Source organism: Cyprinodon variegatus, unplaced genomic scaffold (assembly GCF_000732505.1).
Source record: "Cyprinodon variegatus isolate N-32 unplaced genomic scaffold, C_variegatus-1.0 Scaffold894, whole genome shotgun sequence".
NCBI classification, from domain to species: domain Eukaryota; kingdom Metazoa; phylum Chordata; class Actinopteri; order Cyprinodontiformes; family Cyprinodontidae; genus Cyprinodon; species Cyprinodon variegatus.
In genome coordinates, this window is record NW_015151347.1 from 314726 (window position 1) to 325565 (window position 10840).

Sequence of the window (10840 nt, forward strand, 5' to 3'; positions counted from 1 at the left end):
GAACCTCTGACCCTGAACAGAAGTAGACAAAATAAATCTAAAAGTTTTCCATTTAGGATTAAAACTAGTGAAGGTTAATGAGGCATCTTGCGTTGATACTGTCTGGTAGAATACTGACATCTGCTGGACCTTTAAAGATACTACAGGCAGCTTATTTGTTAACAAAACTCATGTTAAGCAACTTTTCTATCTAATTATTAATTCACTTAAATTATTTACTTTGATTATTAACTAAAGAAGGTTTCAGCAACTTAATAAATCAGCAATTTTTTTTTTTGCAGATATATGGGGGATGGATGTACAAACTCATCAACTAAATCACAATCTGTTAATTTTATTTATTCTGTTTTCAAGTTATTTCAAATGTGCTCTTAGTCACCAAATGCTTTCTTAATAAGTAATGTTATTTTACAAGAAGCATCACAAAATAATCACTGTTAGATTACTAATTAATGGTAAATTTTCCATTTAAAGATGTGGAAATAAACAGTGAGATATTTTTGAAATATTGATTTACAACTGAACGCTATTTTATGATCTGACTGGTCTGCTGTGCTCCTTGGTCTTCATAATTCTGAAGGTTAGATAATATTCATTAGTCATCAACACTAACTTTTAGCCACCAGGGGGCGCCAGATCATCCAAGGTTACTGCACCTGAAAGAAACTCTGGCAACAAAGCATCGTCGTAAAATTAAAAATGTCTCTCTCTGATAACGGACCAATTTGGACCAGAGGTTGAGAAGTTATAAAGACGAAGACACATTCAATGCACTAGATTAAATCCTGCATCAAATAATCTGAAATATGTCTAATCAGTTAAGGTTCAGAACATGTTTATCATCTTATATCTTAGTTAGCTCTCATGTTTGAGGTTGATCTCAGACTGCTGTAGAGGCGTGCCGGTTACATGACTTATTCAGTGACTGATCAGAGCCTCTTATTTAATATGCAGGTTTTTGTCAAAAATTAGAGTTGCTTCAAATGACTCACAGAGGTGGACAATGTTTAGGTCTGAATACTAGAAATCGACCAGTAAAGGTTTTAGAAGGCTGTTGGTGATTATTTTAACGGCTAACTGATCCCCATTATGTGCTGCTGATTGCTTTTAGGCCCATATGTTGCTTTATTTTCCTCCAATTATTTGATGCAAAATGTTAACAAAAGTTTCTGTTTATGAGAAAATAAGACAAATCAAAGAAAACTTTATCCTTGGATAGCAAAAGGAGGGATCGGCGATTCATGCACTTCATGTGATCTCAAGGCATGTCTGCTGGATGAATTGATGAACACATTGGCTGATGGCAACAAAAGGAAAAAAGAAAAACACAGTCAGAAATATCAGCTAGACAATGAATCAGTCCAGTCCGCATTATATCTTTCACGTATCATGTATATCATTAAAGTAGATCTATTTACAGCCCTAGAGTGCTTTATCATATCACATACAGCCCAAATCTAATATATAAAAGTTGTAAAAAATTTAGCAAAACCTTTAAAAGCTTCATTTTAAAGTTAGTTATGAAAGAATGGGGTGGAAGAGAGGCCTTTGTGATCATTTTGTTGTTTTTTTAGATCAATTCTCACATTAAAGCTGTTAGCCGTTTGCAGTTATAACCATGGTTTATTTACAACCCCCCTCTCTTTTTCTGCTCTGTGCTAATGAGTGTGTATTTGTGTGTCCCCTGTGCTCTCTGCAGGGGGAGTTTGGTGTTTATTTAGTATCCGACGGCTCCAGCAGGCCCTACCGCTGCAAGATCAAAGCTCCAGGATTCGCTCACTTGGTGCGTACCCATAAAATAATAATGCCTCCCGATCAATAATTTATAATATTAAATGACTTCTCCTCAAGGCAGCTCTTATATCATGACTTTCATTTTCCAAATTACTTTAGAATCACTTTTAAATTCACAATGAAGCTCCTTCATTTCCTTCTTTTAGCTCATGGCTACATGAAATGCAGCTTAGCATATTTAAATTGTGGCTTTGCAGGGCAAAAAACCTCTTTTGCACCGCATAAACAAACTATTAGTGTAGTTAGTGGATAGTCTTCAGGCTGTTTTCTTATGACTGCTAAAAAAAGAAAAGGGTTTCTGTATGAGCTCATCTGTAGCGAGCGCTGTTGGTGTGAATGTTAAAATGTCTGCTTGATTCTAGGCTGGTCTGGATAAAATGGCGAAAGGACACATGCTGGCAGATGTGGTGGCCATTATCGGTGAGAATGGCATCAGTTTCGCAGGAAAAAAACAAAAGAAGAAGTGGTCATAAAGTTCCTCTTCTTTAACCCCCCTTTGATCCTCTCCCCTCAGGTACACAGGACATAGTGTTTGGGGAGGTTGACCGCTAACGTCATGCTGCTCGTGAAGATTTGGTTCCATCGGCGCTTCTTTTCTGCTCACTTCAGTTATCCTCTAATATTACATGTACAATGCTCAAATCAACCTAATAAATGTTTTCTCTCTGAGCTGATGTGGCTTCTTCTTCCTGTCAGAGTTTGAAGGTGGAAGCGTTTTTAGAACTGCTCTATTTCTACTGTTTGTGTTATTGAGAACAGATACCAAAGCCTCGGTGGTGCATCTTTTCCTCTGGTTTTCAGCCTTCAAAGGGGGAGTGGTCTGATTAGATCTGAGAAAAATGGACTTAGAGCTCAGACCACAACTTCCCCTCATAGCTGTGAGGTGTGCAATACCCGAGCCCTCACCAGAGCGCAGAGACGAGAGGAAAAACATCAACAAGCTTCTGCCGCGAAGGAGCCCAGCCGTCCGAGTTAAACCTGTAGCACCATGGGAGCGTGGGGCGGGAGTCAGCTGCTGGTAGCGGTACCTCTCTGGATGTGTTTTGGCAGAGCTGGTGAGTCCGGAGAACGGAGCTGAAGAGCTGACCTTTTTTTAATCTGCGTTTTTAGATCAAACCAATAAAGATTTAACTGGTTAAACAGTGAGGATTGAGACGAATCTGGTAAAATACTGAAAAAAAAAAACACATCCCAAACTTTTCTGTTTGATGTATATTTTGGCAGAAGTGCGCAGTGAGGTTTTGGAGACACTGGGCCTTATTGTGCTTGGTGTAGGCAGCAGAAACGCTGTCACTGTTTCTGTCAAAGAGGAAACTGACCTCGCTTACTGCAAACCAGCAGAAATAACGTGTGGATCAAGTTTAACGGCTAAATTCATTCAAAGCTCCTTTTATCTACATCCTCTATATAAATCTACTCGCTCATCTTAATAAACAGTTTGTGTTTTATATATATTAAAAGCTGGAAATTTAAACTCTAACCTCAAACCTAAGTACAAGTTTAAGGTTAGATTTTGTTTGTTTCAAACATACTGAAAGTTTGTTTGATAAACCTCAGGGGGTCCATCATTTTGTCTCAGTATGTTCAAAGTCTACTACAAATACAAGAAAACATAAAATATGCATATTAACATATTTTTTTCCTTTCAAAACTAGCACAAAAAAAATATTAAAGTCAGTAGGTATTCGTAATGTCAGGGGTGTTTTTTTTTTTAAAGATATCCGATTTTCTTATTTCCTGCTTTTTGTTTTTCCTTTTCGCTTCAAAGTTTATTGCCGATAACTTTATGTGAGCCATTCTGTAATTTCAGTGTTAGTATCTCGGAAATGGTTCATCCTGATATGTCAGTTTTTTATTAAACACCACAGGTCATGGCCTACTTTTATTTTTATTTTATTTTTTACCTTCGAAGCCCCAGATCTCTGCCACTTTCAGAAAATGGATCTTATTTCTAATGTTCAAATTTTATTTAAAAAAAAAGACTGTCCCTCAAATATGTTAGGATACGTGTTCATTTATTAGTCACATATATAAGGAAACTATTTTGAGTGTATATTTGTTTTTTTCTAAACCCAGCTCTGCTGGTGACTTCATCAGAACAGGAAGGGAGATATCACCACAGACAGAGATCATCACGTCTGATATCAGGGGGCAACATGTCTATTACAGCTGCTGAATTTATCCTCAACAAAATGGCTTTAGCTGAAAGCAAGAGGAGTGTGGTCCTCTGGAAGTGAGTCACTTTTGGACACCAAGCATGTGATCAAAGACTTTAGGGAAGTGCTGCAGTTCCTTGAATTTGGTAGAGAAGAAAGAAAGTGGGAAGGAAGCAACAGAACTTCGAGGCAAAGTGCTTAAAAAGTCAAAAGAAATGTCGTGCATGAGCTGTCTTTTTCATTTAGGGTGACATAAATCATATTGCTGAAGGGATGTAGTTCAATTTTTTAATAGTTCAGCATTTACTACCAATGTGTTTCAAGCTGAGGGTGGTAACCTGACTGCTCTGAGTTTTTATTTAGCCCTTGAAGGTTTCGTAAGGCGGACGGACCAAGATAGGAGGTAGAAGGACTATTAAAAGTACAATATCACTTTGAAGAAAAACACCTTTTCTGAACCGTAGGTTAAATAAGAACAGCAAAAGCTGATTCTACCTTTAATCTTATTCTTAACTCGAAGCCAGCTCTTTGGACGTGTTCTGCACGATGCAGCCCAAGTAAAAAAAAGCAGATTATGTTTGAAATGAACATCACAAGATAAAAAAACGAAACAGTTTTGTATAGTTTAAAAATGTACAGCTTATTAATCTCATGAAAAATAATACATACACACAATAAAAATATATTTGGACAAACTTATTTCCATTCTGATACTTGAACAACTATAAACTATGTGATATATTTCTTTATTCTTCTGGCAAATGTTTAAAGAGTACTTTTTTAAAATTATTTTCTACAGTTAATGTAATTCTTGTTTATCTTAAAGGGAATTTAAATCATGCGATCCTCTGCTACAGACTGAGGAACTGTTTTCAGAACACATGCAGGCATTATAAAACATACTTAGTAGAAATTAGATTAATCAAGAAAGTAAAATTTAGAGGATTCTTCTTAATCCATGCTCTGAAATTTAGAAAGACAGATACAAATACATAATTCAGATTATAAGATTACTTTTTAAAACAAGCATTAACTTATTTTTCACTGTATCAACAATGTTGTGTTTAAAAGGTGCTTTTATAAGACTGATGTAATTTTCTGTGATGCAATGTTTTTTTTTTTAAGGTCAGAGTGAAAAATGATCAGAAATAAGGTTAAAAACGGCCGTCTAAAATCCTTTTATTGATGGTTTTGAACTGAGATAATATGGTACATTAACCAGGATAATATTCCTGTTTATTAATGTGATTATACATAACAAAATTATTAAAAATATGTTGTCAATACTAGTAATTATTACCAGTATCTCTTAGGGAGTTCTGGCCGCTAATCGGCATATCAGTCCACTAAGAAAAGCAGACGCTGGTGAATTTAGATCAGTAGATCACTAAGATTTGGTCCTTTCACAGTTTATGCCCCATGTCTTTATGTTCTGCTGCTTTTTTAGAATATCCACTTAAAGAAACTCATAACAAAAAAAGCAGAATTAAAAAGCCAAGGAAAGGGAAGCAATTTATTTCTTTTTCTTTTTTTGACCGTCTGCATAAAAAAAAAAAAAACCTCTTTTTTTTTTCTAATAAATACAAGACATCAAAAATAAACTCAGGTTTTATGTATTCAAATTTCAGGTAAAGTGAACAGCATGCACTTTTTCTTTATGTTGTGGAGCCTCGACAACAGTGAAATTGCAGAATGAGGAGAAATTGACTCTTAAAAACAAGAAGAACCTTACTTTGTGTCATTGCAAAGTTTTTTTTGTTTTGTTTGTTTCCTTTTCCACATCATGTTTTGTAAGAATTACAAAATTGTATTGATATTAATATTAAAAGGTATATATATTTTTTTGTCCTGAAGTATTCCAAAAATTTAAATTTAGTCAGATTTGATGTCGATAAAAGTTGCTGTCATTTTTAAATCTGTCTTTTAATAACTACTTTCATTTGAATATAGTGTATTGGTAAAGGCTAATATATCATAACTAAAACAGTCAAATTATCATTATTAAACCTATTAGAAATATAGGACTAACTAAAATGACAGCGTCACACCGTTTTAAACACTAAGACTTATGGAAAAAATACTTTTAGAAGAACAGCAAAATCTTTGAACTTGTTCAAAGTGTGATAAAATCCCCAGAAAATTTTTTTGATTTGACTGTTTTAGTTCCTATAGAAGATGGTTCCTGGTTCATAGGAACTCTACAAGCGGAGGCAACAGAGACCAAGTCAAAACAGAAGATAACACAGAGACAATAAAACCAGGATGGATTTATAGATATGTACCAATGAAAGAACCAAGCACAGAAGGCCACATCCAGCTGACTTAAGGATAAAACTTTCCAATGATGAAAAAGATCATCTGGATGTGAATCTCTGAGCTTTAATGAAAAGCAGAATTTAATTAATGAAGAGAGCTGTCCCAGGATTTCATATATAAACGTCACCACAGTCTAAAGGAGTCTAAAAAGGTTGAAGCGACACGATGTTTCCTGACTTGTAAATGGAAAGTAACCTTATTTTCATTAAGTTTCTATCAGATTTAGATATTCAACCCAGGCTTCTTTACTGTTCTTTGTCGATGGCCTGTGCGCAACAAGTTTCTTTCATAATCTACAAAGGTTCAAATATTGTTGCCTAATATGGTAGTTCTGTAAATGGCTCGACGCTAACGTCATCATCACAGAGACATGTCGTAAAGTGGAAGTCATGTCACCCCGTTCACAGATTGTCTCCTTCTCTATCTTCCAGCTGCTATCACAGAACCAGAGATCTGTTATATCCTGGATGGCATTCTCTTCCTGTACGGCATCATCCTGACTGCGCTCTACTGCAGAGTCAAGGTTTGCATCCCATGTCTCTCCATCTGTGTTTAGAATGAAGCAAACCATTGCTTAGTCTGTAATCAAACCAATATTGACAGATGACAAAAACGAATTCAGACATCAATGCATTTTCCCCATTTTTCCCAGTAAAGTATCACATTTACAACCTGTTGCTCTGCAGCCTATCGATCAAAGGACAGACTTTATATTAGAGTCCTCAGTTTTAAGGAGGAAATGTGTTAAATATCAAGAAAAGATCCAAATTTATTCATACCTAAAGGATAAAGAAACCCTAAAAACATTAGAGCAATAATAAAGATATAAAGTTTGCTTTAATTGCTAAGAATTTCAAATAATGTCTAGGTCCTTTAATAAGTATGCTTTACATGTCGAAGGTCCTTTGTTTTTTTTGCATTTTATCCACAAACCTTAATGTGTCTTTGGGGGATTGCAAGTCGACAAAAAACACTGGGCTGAACTGGAAGGACTGTGAAACATGGCTTTCAAATTGTTTTAGATATAAAAATTTAATAAGTGTGCCATGCATTTATGCATTGGCATAAACTCCTTGGACACAAATTCCTTTGAAGCCTAATCGGCAAAGAAAACCTCAGTGTTCAATGTCATTTCAGCAGAATCGCTGTTCTTTTTGCCTCAAAGGTTTTATTTTAGTTTGCATATTGGTGTTTTCAAAGGTTTTATTTTGAAGTAAACCACGAGCCATTTAGAGCTGCCGTATTTCCTCTATAAGGGAGTGATGATCAAGACAGATGTGAGAGAAACAGCATCATGAAGTCAAAGGAATCCATGGTAGATGTCAGGGATGAAGATCCAGAATTTAGAGCAGGGTTATGTTTTAAAACTACATTCCAACAAAGTTCAACACATCATCTAAAAATGGACGAAGTACGTGAACGTTCTCAGAAACTGACAGGCCACAGAACAATCATGAGGAAAGCTGCCATGATATCTACGGAAGCCCTGATGACATGCTGAGATCCACAGCTCAAACGGAGTTCAGCTGGTTGGGAACTTTGCAAATCTGACATGGTGGCAGGAAGACAGCTGTTGCTGAGAGAAAGTCCTGTTTATAATTTTTATAATTAATTTTATAATTTTCCACAATCACACAGGGGTCACAGCAGCCTGATGGAGGACTGTGCCCCAGCCAGATGAGAGTAGAGTAGAACTATTTCCGGCTAAAACACAAAGTTGATTGTATAAAAGATGCACATATCTCTGATCACAGCGTTCTGAAGGGAAACACCGTGACGGCAGCTACATGCCTTTCTGAAGCTTTTCTTCAGCAGCAGTGAGGTCATCAGAAGCTTAATGTGGCTAAAGGAAAATCTGTAAATAAAAAGGTTATAACAGATTAAAGTGGAGGTTTACCTTCCATCAAGGAAAAAAAAAAAGATTGAAGATTGATGTGGAGAAATGTATGTTCCTCTATAGAGGCAAGTAAAGAACATGTTTTTGTAAATGGAAATAAAAAAAAAAAAAGCAATTGAAAAAATTAAAATAATTTCAAAATCTAAATCTGAGAAAACAACAGTAACTTTAAAACTTTTTTTTTTTATTAAGTTTTGTTTTTTCGGTTGGATATAGCGAAGTACCATTCAAAAAAATGAGTTTTTTTTCTTGCGACAGTAATTCCCCCCATGTATTTCAAACCTATGTTTTTAATATATCTCAATGCATAATTGTGCTGTATCATTATTATTTCTATTTTTAGTTTCATTTATGCAATAGATCTCATACTGATCTTAAGAAAGAAAAAAACAACCTTAAACAGAGGGGGTGGACTCAGATTTCAGCTTTCAAAAACATACAATGCAGCAATTTAGTTGATCCCCTCCCACTATCATCTCAACCCCAACCCCTTTACAGGGGAACAGAAGACCCTGCCTATTCAGCCAGGCTGAGAATTACCCCCTTTCAGAGACATAGACAGGTACGGGGCATTGCAGGCTAAAAAAAGAAGCCAAACGACGTGTTCGTACGGTTCAATTTGAATGTTTTCTAAACAAAAACAAGGCTTTGTTGGGCTACTGCATAAAGCCTCTAACTCAACGCTATTTCTGACATTTTGAATTGAAAAAGCTTCCTGGATGGGAAGCGAAATGTCTTCAAACTTCCCAGTCCAGTGGTTTGTTTTTTTTTTACTTTTTTGGAATACTGTACTTAACCCAACTCATAACAAAACTGAGCCAGCAGATTTACAGGCCTCAATCTAACTAAAAATCAGTGGCAAGCCTTGAAAAGTAATGAAACAATCCTTATTTTATCTGAATAATATTGAGCAATTTTATGAAAAAGTCTTTGTTATACATTATATTTGTTATTTGGTGTAAGCCTGATAGACATGCCCAAACACTTACAGCTGCAACAGTAACTCTGCAACTATTTCTCTGAACATTTTAAGCTCTTTGAGTGCTTTAGCTGTTTGGTTTGCTCCTGGGATTGAGACTACAGGTCTGGTGTTAGGTCACCGGACGCCCCGGCCTCCTCTTCATCTGTCAATGCATCCTTGCTGCGTCTCAGGATCTATTCAGCTTTGGGTTAAGTTCAAAGGAAGCTATGTCCCCCTGAAGGTGGTTACATCTCAGAGGTTCCCTTCCGGTTCTTTTCCTGGGATCAAGCTACTTGGTTTAAATACTCTTAACTCAAAACTTGGTAAATCTATATAAAAATGACTAAAAACAGGAGTTTTTAGTTTATTCCAGATCAGATTGCTACAGGACAGAGAAATTGCTTGGAGTCGGCACAGCTGTGGGCTCAAGTCATCAGCCCGCAATGGCATCTGGAAAACGAGCCCCGAACAATGTCATCTCCTGCTTCTTATATCTCATGAGTCTATGTGTTGCATCAGGTGGATGCTTAGCTTTCCATGTCAGGAACTGACACGCCATCCATGCCCTGACCTCTTTGCCTCTTGCATCTACGCCTCAGGATTACAGATAGCTCTTCTTTATCAATCTGGCTCCGGGATGTATCGTTATCCTGTGTTGATTGCACAGACAAGACTGTCCTAATTAGATAGAGGTGATACATCATGTGAAGGAAGGCTGTCCACCCCATCTAATCTGGCTAACAGATAGGTAATAAACACGACTAATAAAGAATAAACCTAACAGTTAAGAAGGTCTAAAGTAAAAACCCAACAGTTCTCAAAGCCCTGCACCATTTCTTCTTTTACATCTAACAACATGTACGTTTATGTCTATAAATATAGACATAACATCCTTAAATAGAAATAAAAATGGAAGGTACAGTAATAACAATAATAATAATCCAACATAATATAGAGTCTTATTTACCATTTCTTTTTCTGTTTTAAATGTTTTATAGATCTACAATGCCAGAGAGGCCAAGGCAGGCAAAGGAAAGTCAAAGCAGGTAAGAATGGCTGCATGTCTAAAATGAGACTTGTCTAAAAAGCAGAAACAGATGCGCTACACCGCAGCACAAAGTAGCCTGTCATTTGAAAAAAAAAAACTGAGCTAAAGGCTAACCTCAGTGGACATGCTGAGGTTTTGGACGTGGAGGAAATTAGCACAGAGCATGCTTTAACTGTGTGTGTGTGTTTGTGGTAAGTTATACTGAGTCTCTGCTGTTGGTTTGACTTCTTTTTTTTTCTGAGACCGCTGAGCAAGTTAGAGGAGTCTAAACATCCTGCCCACCTTCAAACTCAGCCCACTGAAATGAAGTTCAGTTTCAAATCGTATCACTTTTGATAAGATGGGTTTCACAGACAAACTGTGTCAATTACTGAGTTTTTCTTTCTTAGAGCGACACACCCTAAAACCACTGTGAGATTTCCCATCCTATCTGGTCGTTCTTGAAAACTTGTGTCGCAAGACATGTGGCTAATGTTTTTCTTGTCTCTTTTCTTCTTTTAGGCTGTCGAAGAGGGCATATATACGGTGAGTTTTTAAAATAGGTAACACTATGTTGTGTTACATTTACCTTGTACAGTTTTTTTTATGTATATTTATATACATTTTCTCATCTTCTCTCTCTCCTACAGGGTCTGACTCCTCATGCACAAGACACATACGAAACCATC

General features: G+C 36.4%; 2 protein-coding genes across 2 annotated transcripts in view; both read left to right on the forward strand.

Moving 5' to 3' along the window:
- The window catches only part of ndufs2 (NADH:ubiquinone oxidoreductase core subunit S2), an 11264-nt gene extending 8801 nt beyond the window's left edge, over positions 1 to 2463 (forward strand). The window contains exons 11-13 of the mRNA XM_015397864.1: positions 1611 to 1783; positions 2157 to 2214; positions 2309 to 2463. Of these exons, the coding sequence (XP_015253350.1) occupies positions 1611 to 1783; positions 2157 to 2214; positions 2309 to 2346 (269 nt within the window). The 3' untranslated portion in view covers positions 2347 to 2463. The remainder of the gene's footprint in view (positions 1 to 1610; positions 1784 to 2156; positions 2215 to 2308) is intronic.
- Positions 2464 to 2644: 181 nt separating this feature from the next.
- On the forward strand, positions 2645 to 10840 carry LOC107099652 (high affinity immunoglobulin epsilon receptor subunit gamma-like; the record flags this gene model as incomplete). Its single annotated transcript, XM_015397865.1, has 5 exons — positions 2645 to 2849; positions 6698 to 6789; positions 10123 to 10170; positions 10674 to 10697; positions 10802 to 10840. Coding segments are annotated over exons 1-5 (270 nt in total), but the record flags the coding sequence as incomplete, so codon positions are not given.